The sequence below is a fragment of the Pteropus alecto genome, unplaced genomic scaffold (genome assembly GCF_000325575.1).
Source record: "Pteropus alecto unplaced genomic scaffold, ASM32557v1 scaffold78, whole genome shotgun sequence".
In the NCBI taxonomy this organism is placed as follows: domain Eukaryota; kingdom Metazoa; phylum Chordata; class Mammalia; order Chiroptera; family Pteropodidae; genus Pteropus; species Pteropus alecto.
Genome location: NW_006443124.1, coordinates 11128519 through 11144929, shown reverse-complemented (window position 1 = coordinate 11144929; position 16411 = coordinate 11128519). Strand labels below are relative to the sequence as shown.

The following is a 16411-nucleotide window of genomic DNA, read 5'->3' as shown; positions in this document are numbered from 1 at the left end:
TAGGGAATATAATCAGTAATATAATAATTGGTGTCTGATGAGTCCTAGACTTATTGGGGAGGAATCAGTTCATAACTTACATAAATGTCTAATCACTATGTTGTACACCTGAAACAACTGGAATTGAGAACTAATTTACAAAAGAAAAAAGTTATTTCATGTGGCCATCAAAGCAAATTCCAGTGTTACATAATGATGAAAGCAAGCAATAGCACATTGTCTTGTTCCTAATAAGGAAAAAGTACAAGGATAGTCTCCCATGGAAGAATTTTAGAGAGTTACAGCAGCTGCAGTTGTACATGAGGTTGCCGTGGCAACAAAAGAATATTTGCAACCATATGTCTTAATCTCCTTTAACTGCTTGTAATGATGCCTTTAATAGATATGTATATGTTTATGTTATTATTTCTAGGAAAACCGAAGGTAGCCTTAATGATAGTTAATTAAAAAAAGAAAAAGAAAACCTCAAAATAGTGATTCATAGATGGGCAAGGTTGGATGTGAACAAATAAGCATGTGAGAAAAGTTCTTGGCTTCCCTTCTCTCCCACCTCCCAGATCCTTTTTCCCTGGTGACTCTGTGCCATGACTATTGGCAACAAGATATGTCAAAGATCTACCTCTCTCTCTTTCTTCCTACTTGACTGAGTTTACCTTGCCTGCAAGGGTTACTGAAGGAGGCTCCTAGCTCCCTCTTTGAGAAGTCCTGACTTTGAACTTGCAATGAGTTTTCTATAATCAGGCTGTATGTCAACCAACATTGTGTCTGCAGGAAATTTATTTCTCTAAATTTCAGAATCATCGTATAAATTTTTTACCAATGTTTGTTTCTTGACAACATAAGTCTATTATTATCACCAGCAAAACTACTGAAATATTGTGTTGGTGTTCCTGCTGCTGCTAAGTGATTAGGTCTTTTTTAAGGTCAAAACTATTCAGTAAGAACAGCCAACTTTTTAGGTTTTCAGTTCAATTCAAAGGCCAGAAAAGTGTCCTCAAGTACATAGATAAATACTATTTCTGTGACATTTCTTACTGCCTTGTATGATTATTATATGTTAGCTTGAATATAAAGGTCTTATCTGATATACTTAACAGTATCTAAGTATTGCCACATATTAGGAGACAAATACAACCAGGCAAAAAAATTGAGTGGAAACTCTGATAAAAGTGATCTTTTAGATCAGTAAGCTCCATTGTGGGGTTCCTATGCAAGATGATCCAGTGGGGTATAGGTATAAAATATTTAAACATCTAGTTATTTTTTTATTTCATTAATTAAATTTCTGTTTTGCATGTATGTGTGTCATCCACATTAGTCTGGGCCTGTAGATCTCCTCACACTGGCTTATTCTCCCTCTGTTGCATTTAGCATGATTCTAAGTAAGGTAGAATTAGCTCTCCCTGTCAGCAGTTGCCTGTTATGAATCACATGTAGGTTACTTGATTATTTTTGTTAACTGATTTAATATTTACATTTAGATACAAGAAAGATGGCTGCAGGATAACCTAACATTAAGAAAAAGAAATGAAGAACTAAAAGAAGTTGAAGAAGAAAGAGAACAACATTTGAAGGAAATGGGTCAAATGCAGGTTTTACAAATGAAAAAGTATGCTTTTAAAAAGCATTGCTTAAGTAAAGGTCTTTATCATTGAATTGTAAAGAATATTTTTAAAAGAATTAAGACTTTAGCCTAAATGTGCCTTGAAACTTATAAGAAGGTGGACAGAATTTTTATACAAATACATTTTATGGCTTTGCGAATTAAATTCCTGAAGAAGTGATATAGAATGTATAGTCATACAGCAGTGATGGGCAGGTTTAAAAATGCCCCCAGATTTCTACTAGCCCGCTTCACAAGATAATGTTACTGAGCAAAAATAATATAGAGCCCGTAGACCCTGCCTAGGTTAGAGCTTGTGCAGTTTCTAATATTGCCAGTAGAGTAATTGCCAAAGTCATTTGCCATTGTAGACCCATTTTAGATGGTCCCAGTTGTATGCCAACTAGGGCAGGGTTTTTTGTTGTTGTTGTTTTAAGATTCACCTAATTCTTCTCTCATCTGTTTTTTTGGTACTTAACTGTAGTTACTGTCTTCCTAGTGCAACAGAGAAGATTTTGTTCTTGCCTTCTCTGCCTTAGAGTTGCTTTAAAAATTTCATAAGAACCCTGTTGATGCTAAGGCACTAGTCTAGTATAAAAGATTGTGCTCACCAAGTAGATTTTGAACCGCCTCAGCAGGTTAAATATAGGTTTCTCATTCATTCATTCAACCATTTCTTGTAGATTTTTCATTTGTCTTCTTAACTTTACAAACAAACCTGAACCAAAGAATGCTTAAGTTTTTCTAAGAGATATAGTAAATTGAAATTTTAATTTAATTCATAAAACCTAACAAATTGTTAATCCTGTGTTATTGTAAGAACTCATGGTTTAGCTATTTAAGATCACTTTGATATAACAAGGAAATCAGACTTTATAACTGGAATAGTTCTTCATCTTCAGCATCTTCTTTTTTTAGGGGTAGGACACTGAGACTCTAAAAGAATCACAGGAAATTACGTTGAAAGCCAGGAACGTGACCCAGATATCCTAACTTCCAACCCTCTACTCTTTAATGCTATACTGTTGGTGCTCTCAATGGCAAATTGGAAAAAGTAAAGCTTTTTAGAAGAAACTTTAAAAGTAATAATTTAGTCTTTGCTACCAAAGACAAAAAACATATTTTTATGATTTTTTTCTGTGATTGGTACATAATAGTACCTTTTTTTTTTTTTACATCCATTCAGACTACTGAATACAACTACTCTTTTTCAAACCTTTCTTCAGTCAAGACACAACAGAAATGTCAACAAAACAGATAATTAAGCCAATTCTTTAAGGATGTTCATAAACTTGAGAGCAGTGCCTAAAAAGTAATTGTTAGGTGAATGAAGATTTTTAAAGCATACATTAATATCTGTGTTATCTACCAAGTTATCAGAAAAGTTTGGATATTTTACTTTTTTGGTCAGTGTTAATGCTTTTTTGTATACTTATGCAAGGGAAAATTTGTTTTCATAGAGGACTATGAATTTTATTGTAAAAGAATAGTTTAATTGATATAAAATTATATTTGTTTTGATATATTGTGAACTACATTTTGACACCTGTTATTCAATAACTTCTCAGTATTGGTAATTGTATATTCTCAGTTCACAATCAGAAGTTTGTGAATTTGTAATGTTAATCAAGAATGCTTTACTTAGGTTAGTCTATGTCTACAAATCAGAAACTTTCTCATTGCTCACATGTTATGAGAGTTCTTTATTCAGCACACAAAAGTCAGCTGTTTAGAAAACTGGATGTTCGAGAGATTTGGAAGGAAGAAACTTTTCTTTCATAACTGAAGCTTAAAAAGCAAGAAGTGACTGTTAAATGCTGATTGCAAAGGAGAATGATAAATGATACTTATCTCTAAAGAGAATACTTCAGGCTGCTAAAAGCTAAAAATATCCCTCATTTGTCATTTTTCCCTTTTATAGTGACCATCAAAAGTTGGAAGAAAAAATAGAAAATATAAAAAGAAATCACAGTTTGGCAATAGGGCGACAGAAGGGTTATGAAGAAGAAATTATGCATTTTAAGAAAGAGCTTCGAGACTCTCAATTTCGAGATGCTGAGGAAAAGTATAGAGAAATGATGATTGTTATGAGAACAACAGAGCTTGTAAACAAGGATCTGGACATTTATTATAAGACCCTTGACCAGTAAGTATTGGACTGGGAATTTGGTTCCCATTGCAGTGATTATCAACTAGCATATTTTTGTCATATTCTTTTTTCTTTTTAATTATATTTTATACATACCAAAGAATGGAAAAAATATGTGAATATACACATACACATGCTGAAGTTATGAAGGTAAGTTGTAAAGCATATTAAGAAGTACTCATGATACCACCCTCACACACACACCCAATTCAAGAACTCTACTGTTATCACTAGCTGACATCCACTTAAATACTCCTCCTTATCTCAACCTTCTGTCATTCCCACTCCTGGTAACCACTGCTTTCTATGTTTTTTTAAAAAAAATAGTTTTATTATATGTGTGTTGGGGTTTTTTTGAGCTTTTAAAAAATATATTCTGTGTATCCTTCTAGGATTCGCTTTTTCAAATGTTGTTTTATTTTGTATACTCATGTTGCTTATAGCTGTAGTTCATTCATCTTCACCAATGTACAGGATTCTATTGTGGGAATATATACCAGTGTGTATCCATTCCCCAGTAGATAGACGTTCAGTTGTTTTCAGGTCTTTACCCTTGCTGCTAGGAATGTTCTTGTCATGTCTTTTGAAGCAAAAGTGTAAGAGATTCCCTCGAGTATATGTGGGAGTAAAATTTCTGGGTTGTAGGGTATGCTCAATTTTATAAAATGATGTTAAATTTTTTGCCAAAGTAGTTTTACTAACTGACACCACTAACAGAATATAAGCATTTTTTGATAAATCTTGACATTGATTTTTGTCAATTTCTTTATTTTTTTTACCAATCTAAGAGGTTTAAAATGATAAGTCATTGTGGTCTTCATTTGCAGTCCCTGATTTCTAATATTGCTGAATATCTTTTCATATTTGATCATTTTGTTTCTTTGAAACATTTATGTGTTTTACCCATTTTTAATGTCTTATTGGTCATCTTATTGACTTGCAGTGTTCTTTATCTCCTCTACGTTTTAGTTCTTTTTCAGTTATGTGAATTACAAATAAATTCTCGAGCTTTTTATATTTATCTTTTCACTGATAGTGTCTTTTAATGAACAGATTTGATTTTAAAGTGGTTGAATTTAGCAGTCTTCTCTGGTTAGCTCTTTTTGTGTCTTGTTTAAGGAATCCTTCTCTACTATATTTTCTTCTAAAATTTTTGAAATTTTGCTTTTCACATTTTAGTACATTTAAGTATTAACTCTTAAATTGAATTTTATGGACAGCAAGAGGTAGGAATCCAATTTCATTTTTTCCTTTTGGATAACCAACTATCCTGGCTCTGTTTATTGAGTAGTCTATCCTTTTCTTAATGATCTGCAGTGTCACTTATGTCATATATCAGAATTTCATATGTGTATGGGTCACTTCTGAGTTTTCCATTCTATTTTATTTGTCATTTTATCTATCTTTGTACCATTGCTGAAACTGTCTTAATTACTACAACTCTGTAATATATTCTGCATATAACAGAACTTTGTGTTTCATTCAGTCTATGTGGTCTTTTAACTAGTGAATTTAATCCTCTCAATTTGTGATTGATTACTTAACAGAGTTGTATTTTTTTCTCTTTTTTCCCCACATTCCCGCTTTCTGTGAGATTGATTTTTCATTATTCCTTCTTTTTCCCTTTTTTGGATTGTAAATGACATATTCTACTTTAGTTATTTAGGTGTTTACCTTTAAATCTTTAACATGCATATTTTAAAATCAAAAGCATTGATTCTCAAAGCAGTTCTGGAGCAGCATTATCAGTATTACCTTGGAACTTATTAGACAAGTGACAGGCAGAGATGAAGTCCCACACCCAAACTGTCGAGATTAATAAACATAGCTCAGCTTTGGAGATTCCCCCTGAGGAACAAGGGGTCCGAGCCCCACATTGGGCTCCCCAGCCAAGGCACTTGTGCTGAGAAGTCCCTATAACATCTGGCTTTGAACACCAGCAGGGATATCCTAGAAAGTCGAAGGGCAGTAGGAGACTGAAATGCCCTTCTTAAAGGGTTTGCACACAAACTCATTAGCTCAAAGCTCTATCACAGAGGCAGCAGTTCAAGAAGTGCTTGGGTCATATGGGGAGGAATTAAATCGACTAACTTTATGATGAGACTAGAAGGCCAAAAATCAGTGGGAACTCTCTCAGGAGACAGAAGCACTGGTGGGTGCCATTGTTCCTTTGTTGAGCTCTCCTTGCACCTAACAGGCCTCAGATAAGTGGGCACAAAATCTGTCACTCTCTGTTAACCTGGCTGTCACTGTTTGCCCTGCCCCAACCAACTAACTTGTTCACCTGGCTAGAGTCTCTTTCAGTGACTCCAGTGGGGGACTGTGCCACTGGGCCTCACATAAGGCCACTCAGGGAGATGTAGCAGATCTACGTAACACATAGAAACAAACACAGAGACGGCCAGAACGAGGAAACAGAGAAGTATATTCCATATGAAAGAACAGGACAAAACTCCAGAAAAAGAACTAAATGAAGCAGACAAGCATTCTACCAGATAATAGTTCAAAGCAATGGCTATAAAGAATCTCAACGAATTTGAGAGAACTCAGTGAGAACTTCAACGAAGAGACAGAAAATATAAAAACCAACCAGAACTGAGGGATACAGTAACTAAAATGAAAAATACACCAGAGGAAATCAACAGCAGATTAGATGATGCAAAAATGAATCAGCAATCTGGAAGACAAGGTATTATAAATCACCCAATTGAAATAGCAAAAATAAAAAAATAATAAGGATACTTTAAGGGACCTCTTAGGCATCAAGTATACAAATGTTTTCGTCATAGGAGTCAAAGAAAACGAGAAAGAAAGGGATAGAAAATATATGAAGTAAACTTCCCTAACCCGGTGACGGAAGTAGACATACAAGTCCAAGAAGCGCAGAAAGTCTTAGACAAAATGAACTCAGGCCCACTCCAAGACATGTCGTAATTAAAATGCCAAAAGTTAGAGATAAAAAGAGAATCTTAAAAATAACAAGAGAAAAGCAGTGAGATACGTACAAGGGAGCCACCATCAGACCACCAACTGATTTTTAACAGAAATTTCGTAGTCCAGAAGAGAATGGCATGATATATTCAAAGTGATGAAAGCGAGAGAATACTCTGTCCAGCAAGATTATTATTCCGAATTGAACAATAGATAAGGAGTTTCCCAGACAAACAAAAACTAAAGGAGTTCATCACCACTAAACCATCATTATAAGACATATTAAAGGGACTTTCTTTAAGTGGAAAAGGCCAAAACTAAAAATAAAATATAGGAAGGAAAAAAAATCTCATTGATAAAAGTAAACACTAAAAGTAGTGGATTAGCTAATGATAGAGCTAGTATGAAGGGCTACAATAATAAATTACATACACAAAAGATGTAAAATGGATGACAGAAACATAAATGGGGGTGAGTAAAAATGTAGTGCTTTTAGAATGCATTCAAGGTTTTTTAAGCGACCATCAACTTAAAATAGACTGCTACAAACATATCTTGGTGTATGTGAATCTCATGCTAACCACAAACCAAAAACCTGTAATATAGAATAGATACACAAAAATAGAGAAAGGAATACAAACCATTATAGACAGTCATCAATGTACAAGAGAGTAGAAGAAGAAAAAAACAGAAGAACCATAAAAATAAATAGAAAACTAAAATGACAGTAACTACATACCTATCAATAATTACTGTATTATTTTTTTAATTCCTTTCAAGGCATAGGGTGGCTGAAAGGATTTTTAAAAAAGAAGACATACATATGCTGCCTACAAAAGATTCAACTGCTCATCAAAAGATACATACAGAATGAAAGTGAAGGGATGGAAAAATATATTTAATGGAAATGGAAAAAATCTGGGGTGGCAATTCTTACTTCAGACAAAATAGACTTTAAAACAAAGGCTGTAACAAGAGACATAAAAGAGTATTACATAATAATAAAGAGATCAATCCAACAAGTGGATATAATTGCCCAAATAGGAGCACCTAAATATATAAAGCAAATGTTAACAGGTATAAAAAGGAGAGATTGACAGTAATACCGTAAAGGTAGGGGACTTTAACAGCCCACTTACATCAATGGGTATATCATCTAGAGAGAAAATCAACAAGCTAAGAGTGGCTTAGATCAGATGAACTTAATAGATATTTACAAAACATCCTACCCAAAAATAAAATGCACATTCTTTGCAAGTGCATATGGAATATTTTCCAGGATAGACCACATGTTAGGCCACAAAATTTAAGAAGATTGAAATTGTTGAAATCAAACAATTTCTCCCATCACAACAGTATGAAACTAGAGATCAATTACAAGAAGAAAACTAGAAAAAAACAAATGTGGCATAAACAACTAACCAATCAATGGGTTAATGAAATTAGGTAAGAAATCAGAAGATATCTTGCAACAAATGAAAATGGAAACAATCCAAATCTATGGGACACAGCAAAAGCAGTTCTAAGAGGGAAATTCGTAGCAATACAGGTCTAACTTAGAAAACAAGAAAAATCTCAGCCTCACACCTAAAGGAACTAGAAAAAGAACAAAGCCAAAAGTGAATAGAAGGAAGGAAAATAAAGATCAGGGCAGGAATAAATGAAATATAGAATTTTAAAAATATATAGAAAAAAAAGAGCTGGTTCTTTAAAGGGTAAAGAAAATTAATAAAACTTTAGCCAGACTCATCAAGAAAAATAGAGGCCAAGTAAATCAGAAATGAAAGAGGAGGAAGAATTCAAGAAAGAATACCTATTCTCAAACTATTCCAAATGATTGAATAGAAGGGAAAACTCCTAAATTCATTCTTCGATGTCAGCATTATCCTGATAACAAAACCAAAGAAAGAACTATAAAATAGAAAATTACAGGCTAATATCCCTGATGAACATAGATATAAATATCCTCATGAACATAGATGAACATATCCTCAACAAAATATTAGCAGACCAAATCCAGCAGTACATTAAAAAGATCACACACCATGATCAGATGGGATTTATTCCAGGCATACAAGTTTGGTTCGTTATCTGCAGATCAATTAATATGATACACCATATAAACATAATGAAAGATTAAAACCATATGATTATATCAATAGATTCAAGAAAGGCTTTTGAAAAATTCAACGTCTATTTATGATAAAAGCTCAGCAAAGTTGGTATAGAGGGTAGATACCTCAATATAATAAAGGCCATCTATGACAAACTTGTAGCTGATGTTATACCCAATGGTAAAACCCTAAAAGCCTTTCTTTAAGATCAGGAATAAGACAGGGATGACAATTCTCTTTTATTCAACATAGTATTGGAAGTCCTAGCCACAGCAGGCAGACAGGAAAATAATAAAATGAGGCCTCCAAATCAGGAAGTAAGAGTAAAAACTGTCACAATTTGCAGGTGACATAACTATATATAGAAAACCCTAAAGATTCCACCAAAAAACTATTTGAACTAATAATGAATTCAGCAAAATTTCAGGATACAAAAAATCAGTATTCAGAAATCAGTTCTGTTTTTATACACTAATAATGAACTATCAGAAAGAAATTAAGAAAACAATCACACAATTACATCAAAAGTAATAAAATACCTAGGAATAAATTTAACCAAGAAAGTAAAAGATCTGTGTGAGCAATTAGATATTAATGAGAGAAAAAGAAAAGACACCAGTAAATGGAAGGATACACCATGCTCATAGATTGGAAGAATTAATATCGTTAAAATGTCCATACTACCCAAAGCAATCTTCAGATTCAATGAAATCCTTATCAAAATAACAATGGCATTTTTCACAGAACTAGAACAAATAATCCTAAAGTTTATATGGACTCACAGAAGACCCTGAATAGCCAAAGCAATCTTGAGAAAGAATAGTTGGAGGTATCACACTACCTGACCTCAAACTATACTACAGAGCTATAGTAAACAAAAGAGTGCAGTGCTGCCACAAAAACAGATACATAGATGAATAGTACAGAAACCCACGCCTATATGAAAGCTCTGTGACGGAGGAGACAAGAATATACAATGGGGTGAAGACAGTCTCTTCAATAAATGGTGCTGGAAAAACTGGACAGATATGCAAAAAAAAAAAAAAACTATACCACTTTCTTAACATATACAAAAATAAATTTGAAATGGAATAAAGTCTTAAATGTAAGAACTGAAACCATAAAACTCATAGAAGGAAACATAGGGAGTAAACTCTTTGACATTGGTCTTAGTAATTTTCTTTTTTTTTTTTTTTTGCATATGCCTCCTAAAAAAAGCAAAATAAAATGGGACTCCATCAAACTAAAAATCCTTTGCCCGGCAAAGGAAATCACGAACAAAACAAAAAGACAACCTACTGAATGGAAGATCTTCACAAATGATATATCTAATAAGGGATTAATATCCAAAATATATTAAGAACTCATACAAGTCAACATCAAAAAAAAACAATCCAATTAAAAAATGAGCAGAGGATCTGAACAGACATTTGTCCAAAGAAGACACACAGATGGCCAACAGGCACATGAAAAGATGCTCAGCATCACTCATCATTAGAAAAATGCAAATCAAAACCACAATGATATATCACCTCACACCTGTCAGAATGGCAGTTATCAAAGAACAAAGGAAGTGAATGTGAGGGTATGGAGATAAAGGAACTCTCTTGTACTATTATTAGTGAGATTGTAAACTGGTGCAACCACTATAGAAAACAGTATGGAAATGTCTCAAAAAATTAAAAACAACTGTCATGTAACCCAGCAATCCCACTTCTGGGTATTATCCAAAGAACTCAAAAACATTAATTCAAAAAGATACATGCCCCCCCCCATGTGCATTACAGCATTATTTACAATAGCTAATATATGAAAGCCACCTAGGTGAATGGATAGAGGCTGTGATACACACAGTGTAATATTACCCAGCCATGGAAAAGAATGAAAACTTGCCATTTGCAACAACATGGAGGAATGTAAAGAGTATTTTGCTAAGTGAAATAAGTCAGAAAAAGACAAATACCATATGATTTCACTTATACATGGAATCTAAAAAGCAAAGCAAAACAACAAACTGATGGTTGTCAGATGGGATGGGGTGAAAAGGTGAAGGAGATTAAGAAGGACAGTCTGCCAGTTATAAAAGTAGTCACGGGGATGTCAAGTATAGCATAGGGAATATAGTCATTATTATTGTGATAACTGGTGCCAGATGGATACTAGACATAGGGGAGATCACATTGTAAGGTATATAAATTTTTAATCCCTATGTTGTACACCTAAAACTAAAATAATATTGTATGTTGACTACAATTTTAAATAATTTTTTTAAAAATCAGAAACTCACTATAATTTTTAAAAAAAATGACCTGATCCTTGAATATGACAGTAGAGGTGGTTAATGAATTTCAGGAGCAATCTCAGTGGCCTGGCTGAAACTGAAGCCTTGGAATTGGATGAAGAAAGGATCATGTGTGGTTAAGAACTGGAGACAATGAGTATAGGTAATTCATAGAAAAAGTTATGTGAAACGGAGCAGAAAAATGTGGTGATAGAGGGGAATGAGGGGCCCAGTTAGGTAGGTAGGTTCGTTTTGGTTTAAATTTTACTTGCACGTATTCTGATACAAGGTAGCTCTTCCACTTATTAGTACGTTGACAGGGAATTCTGGGTTTCTATATATTAACTGAATAGGAAACTACAGCTAGGAGCCTGCCCTGCAGCTATCCCTCCAGACCCTGAGAGCCATGACAGCAGGAAGAAGAGGAATTCCCTCAATAAGGCACCCGTTTGTTCCAAAATCCCTGTTCTGTCCTCTCATCAGGCTCTGAGAAGACAGAGATATCCTACTCTGCCCTCCTACAAACTGCTAACAGTCCAATGGGAGTGTTTGATCTGGGCCTTGAATAATGAAGGAAGGATATTTCAATAAAGTGCCTCAGCCACAGGGGCATCACACTGAAAGGAATGAGGGTGTGTGAGGAGCCTCGATGTGGCCAGTCAGGGGCTTACAGGGGTGGGGAGGTACAGGGGTGCTTTCCAGCAATTTAGGCTTACTTAAGGAACAAAGCCAAGCTGTTTACTCAGTTCCATTATCCGGTAACCAGATGGATTCTACTAAATGAGAAGAAAAGAAGTGGTACCTATTTCCCCCAAATTGAGTCTTTGTGGGCTGCTTCTTACAAACAAGGCCTTCATACTGTGAGCCTTATTAGCTTTGCCTTCTCACATAGAAGAAAGTGAGGTCCAAAATTTCCCTCATTGTTTCACCTCTTAGAATGATGCATGCAGTCAGTGTAATTGTTGCATTCAGCTGTCTATTTAAGGTAACACAGGAAATTAGCAATGCATTTTCAAGAAAAGCTGATTACCATCTGTTATTAGTAATCATCTAAAAACATCACTGGTTATAAGCATTGTCATGGTCAGATACACTTATACTAGATGAGAAGAGGGAAAATATCCATCATTTAGGATGTATTACTCCTTGCTCCCTTAATAGAATACATCAATTAAAATCAAATGACTTTAGAATATATCACTGTTCTAGGCCTAATGTCACACTGTCATTCTTCCCCAAACATGGAATGTTGCATATTAAGCCACACTTCTGAGACTCAGTGGAAACTTGTAACTTCTACAATTTTGCAGTCAAGGCAGCCAGTTCTCTATAAATTTGTTCAGACTCTGGCTCCTTGCAAGCACAGAGGACTTAGCTAGGGCTCACTTCTCACGTCCAGCCATTCTCATCTTCACCATGGGTACAGTTTTACATCAGCAGCCCTTGTAGCATCAAGTGGGTAGATTGTAAAACCAAAAGATAGCCAGCAGCTTTTCACATTCACTGCAGTTTTTTTTTAACCAAATGTTTATCTTGCAATAGTGGTTGAACCATTGTCTAAGTTTTAAAAAGCTGAATTTTGGGGAGTCTGGCTAAAGGAAAATAGTTCAATAGTTTTAAGGGTTTTAAGAACTTAGGTTAATAGTCTAAAGGGTTTTTATCTAAAAAGGTCATTTTTCTTTTAAATGTGCAATGTAAGTGTGGCAATTTAGGAGTTTTGAGTTTTGCTAGGTAATGAAAATTTTTATTAGTTTGGAACATGATACTCATGATACCATTTCCTTTATACGAGAGGGCTTCTGTGGACCTAAATGTTGGGAGACAGGAAGTTCTCACAGTAGTAAGTACCAGGGTAAAAGGAAGGATATCTAATATAATAATGAATACCAATGGTCATAGCCAATTCTTTAGCAGCCTGTATATCTCAAAGTTGATACAATTTTAAATACAAGAATGAAGATGACGTTGGAAAATGTCTTTTGTATGTATACTCTTTTGTGCTTTTTTTCAATCTCTTTAATTTTCATTAACTTACTAGTTTCTTCATACTTCCAAACTAGTATTTTTTATTACCAAGGCATATTTGTATTTGGCTCTTTTAATCAATATTTTATTCAGTGAAATAGCTTGAGACTATGGAAATCCAGTCAAGATTTGCCATTTTATGTGCACTTCTAATTTGAGCATTTTATGTGCATTTCTGATTGAGCATCAGTTCAAATTTTACAAAATGGTAGCTAACCTTCCTTAGTATCTTGAGTCCTGGAGATGGTTTAAATAATGAAAGAAGCAAGACCTGGAAAGGAGATGAGGCTTTTGGTCTACTGAGATGATATTTTTTCAACCCCTTAGATACCAGCTCTCTAATGACTCCATTTCAGGCATTCAGTTCTCTTAATGGCAAAGTCCTAAGATGCTTTAAAAAGTGGCCTGAGAGCAGCAGCAACTACTGTCCTGGGGAGGCCTAACATGCTTCATTTGTGACATCAAGCTAGAATACTTGTATACTTAGGAAGAAGATAACTCAGAAGCTTGCAGAAACTTTTCATTAAATGTCCAAGTGTGGAAGACGGACAGCTTAGAACAAAAGAAAATACTCTCATTGCTGGGGCAGAAGCCATGGTGCAGAGGGATGCTAAAAGACAGTACACTCAGCCTAGCATTTAAAGAGGGCATCTGTGTAAAGAAAAAAGAGGGAGATGGATGGAGACAACTCCACACATTACATTGGCATTTGTTTTTCTATTTCTCTCTTTTTTAATAGACTGTTTTTCTAAGTTCACAACAAAACTGAGCAGAAAGTACAGAGATTTCCTGTATACCTCCCCCCACCCAACAACCATAGTCACCCCCACTATCAACATCCTTCACCAAAGTGGTACCTACATTTGATGAACCTACATTGATATGTTGTAATCACCCAAAGTCTGTAGTTTACATTAGAGTTCACTCTTAGTGTTGTACATTCTGTAGGTGTGGATAAATGTGTAATGACATGTATCTACCATTATAGTATCATGTAGAATAGTTTCACTCTGTCTGTTTTGTCCTTCTGGCCTGACAATGCCCTCTTTCAAACAGAAAATTAGTAGGCCCTTGTTATTTGTAAGGATCACATCCTAAGACTTTTATGGATCACTAAAATTATCGATACTAAGAAAGCCATCATTTGCTCTCAAAATGCCATAGATTATTACTGAAATTTTTAAGGAAATCTTTCAGATTCTTAAGAGTATTTAAATATAAGACAAATAATTTATAAACCACAATATTCTTAGACTTTAGACCTTTTCGCATTCTTTGGGAATCAGTTTTCACAAAACATAGCATTTCATACAAGTTAATATATGCATTCAGCTGAGTGACATGCACACTCTAGGTGCGTGATGGGGCTGATGCAACTTAGATGACCACTCAACAACAGTTTCCAGTCTATGAAATTCACATCTTTGCCTCAACAGAATGATCGTTTACAGAATGATGGTCATGGACCTTCAAGGTCACTCGTAAATGTTAGTTCCTTGTAAAATCCAGGTGCTACAAGGTGTGCTAACTGACTTTTGGGGCCTGCATCTGACAGCCAGCAGTCTGCTCGCACAGAGAGTCCTGCTCAGTACTCTGTCAGAGTTGCATTTCTTCCACGGCCGCTCCTAAGGCAGACCCTCCTTTGCTCTTACCTGTATTATTGTGCTAGCTTTACCTACCTCTTTATCCCTCCTACCCCTGGTATACTTCTGTCAGGTTAATTTTCCTAAAGGTGGGTGGCCTCTATTCTCTGCTCGTTTTAGGATAGGCTTCCACACATGGCCTTTCCCATTTCATCTCTCAGTACTCACTATGTTCTAAGCAAACTGGACAATTTTGTTCCCTTAAGATTTTTCCCCTGTGATTTCTCCCTCACATTTTCCCCTGTGATTTCTCCTCCTCGTAATGTTACCTTGATGAAGCCCTTCCCAAACAGATATAATTTTTCCTTCCTTTGCACTCCATAATATTTTATATGACTTATACCGCTTAACCCATTCAGCCTTGTATTACAGATATTTGTGCTTCCCTGTACTTCATTACTACGCAAATCAGAGAACATGGTTCAAGTTGGACTAGGTTAATTTCCATGACTGTCTAACATTTATTCAGCACTTAAATATTATTACATTGGTGACACATTTTCATTACACTCACAGTGCTTTTGCATGTATATACACACAAATATGTCTTTTGTTTTGATATGAATAGTATACTTATAGTTATTTTTCTGTTGTCTTTTTCTTAATGTGATGAAAATCTTTTAATATGTAAGTAACCATTTCTCAATGTCTGCATTTCATATTATCACCCTTTTTTTTGGCCAATCTGCTGCACAAAAAAATGCTCACTTTAATTTGCATTTCCCTGTTTACTAGTGAAGTTAAACCTCTTTTCATATATTGGCTATTTGTATTTCTTCTTCAAGAATTGCCTATTCGTATCTCTTTGCCAATCTTTCTATTTGGTTGTCTTTTTCTTAGTGATTTGTACCACTTTTTTCTTTAATTTATTTTAATTAGTTTCAGGTATACAGTACATTGGTTAGACATCTATATAGTTCATAAAACGATCCCTCTAATTGCTCCCTCCCTCCCCACCCTCCACCTAGCCAACATATTAATGCTAACTGCATTCCCTATGCCATGCTACCCATCCCTGTGACAATCCTTCAGCAACTAATTTGTACTTCTTTAACCCTACACCCCATTCTCTCATCCCCCCATCTCCCTTCCCATTTGTCCATCACCAAATTGTCCACTGTAATTATGAGTCTGTTTTTGATTAGTTTGTTCTTTTTCTTCCTTAGATTCTGCATATAAGTGAAATCATATAGTGTTTATCTTTCTCTGTCTGACTTAAATACCTTCTAGGTTCATCAAAGCAATATCTTTTTCCATTCCCTTCCCTTTCATATGTAGGGGTCTTGTTTTCTTATCCTTTCAGCCACTCTATCTTTTGGTTGGAGCGCTTAATTCTTTTCCACTTGACGGTACTTATTGATAAGAATGTAGTGTTACCATTCTTTATTCCTGTTTTTGATACATGTTTTTTCTTCTTAAAGAAGTCCCTCCAACATTTCCTGTAATACTGGCTTGGTGGTGATAAATTTCTTTAGTTTATTTTTGTCTGGGAAGCTCTCTTATCTGTCCTTCAACTCTAAATGATAGCTTTGCTGGATAAAGTATCCTTGGTTGTAGATCCTGGGTCTTCATTACGTCGAATATTTTTTGCCAAGCTCTTCTGTACTGTATAGTTTCTTTTGAGAAATCAGCTGCCAGTCTTATGAGTTTTCCTTTATTAGTAAC

At 34.9% G+C, this 16411-nt stretch overlaps 1 protein-coding gene across 2 annotated transcripts in view; it reads left to right on the top strand.

Annotated features, from left to right (window-relative positions):
• Positions 1-16411, top strand: part of RAD50 (RAD50 double strand break repair protein) — an 85957-nt gene that overhangs the window by 59925 nt on the left and 9621 nt on the right. For both annotated transcript variants that reach the window (XM_006923150.3, XM_025040570.1), the window contains exons 20-21: positions 1482-1609; positions 3525-3749. In XM_006923150.3, coding sequence (XP_006923212.1) covers positions 1482-1609; positions 3525-3749 — 353 coding nt within the window. The remainder of the gene's footprint in view (positions 1-1481; positions 1610-3524; positions 3750-16411) is intronic.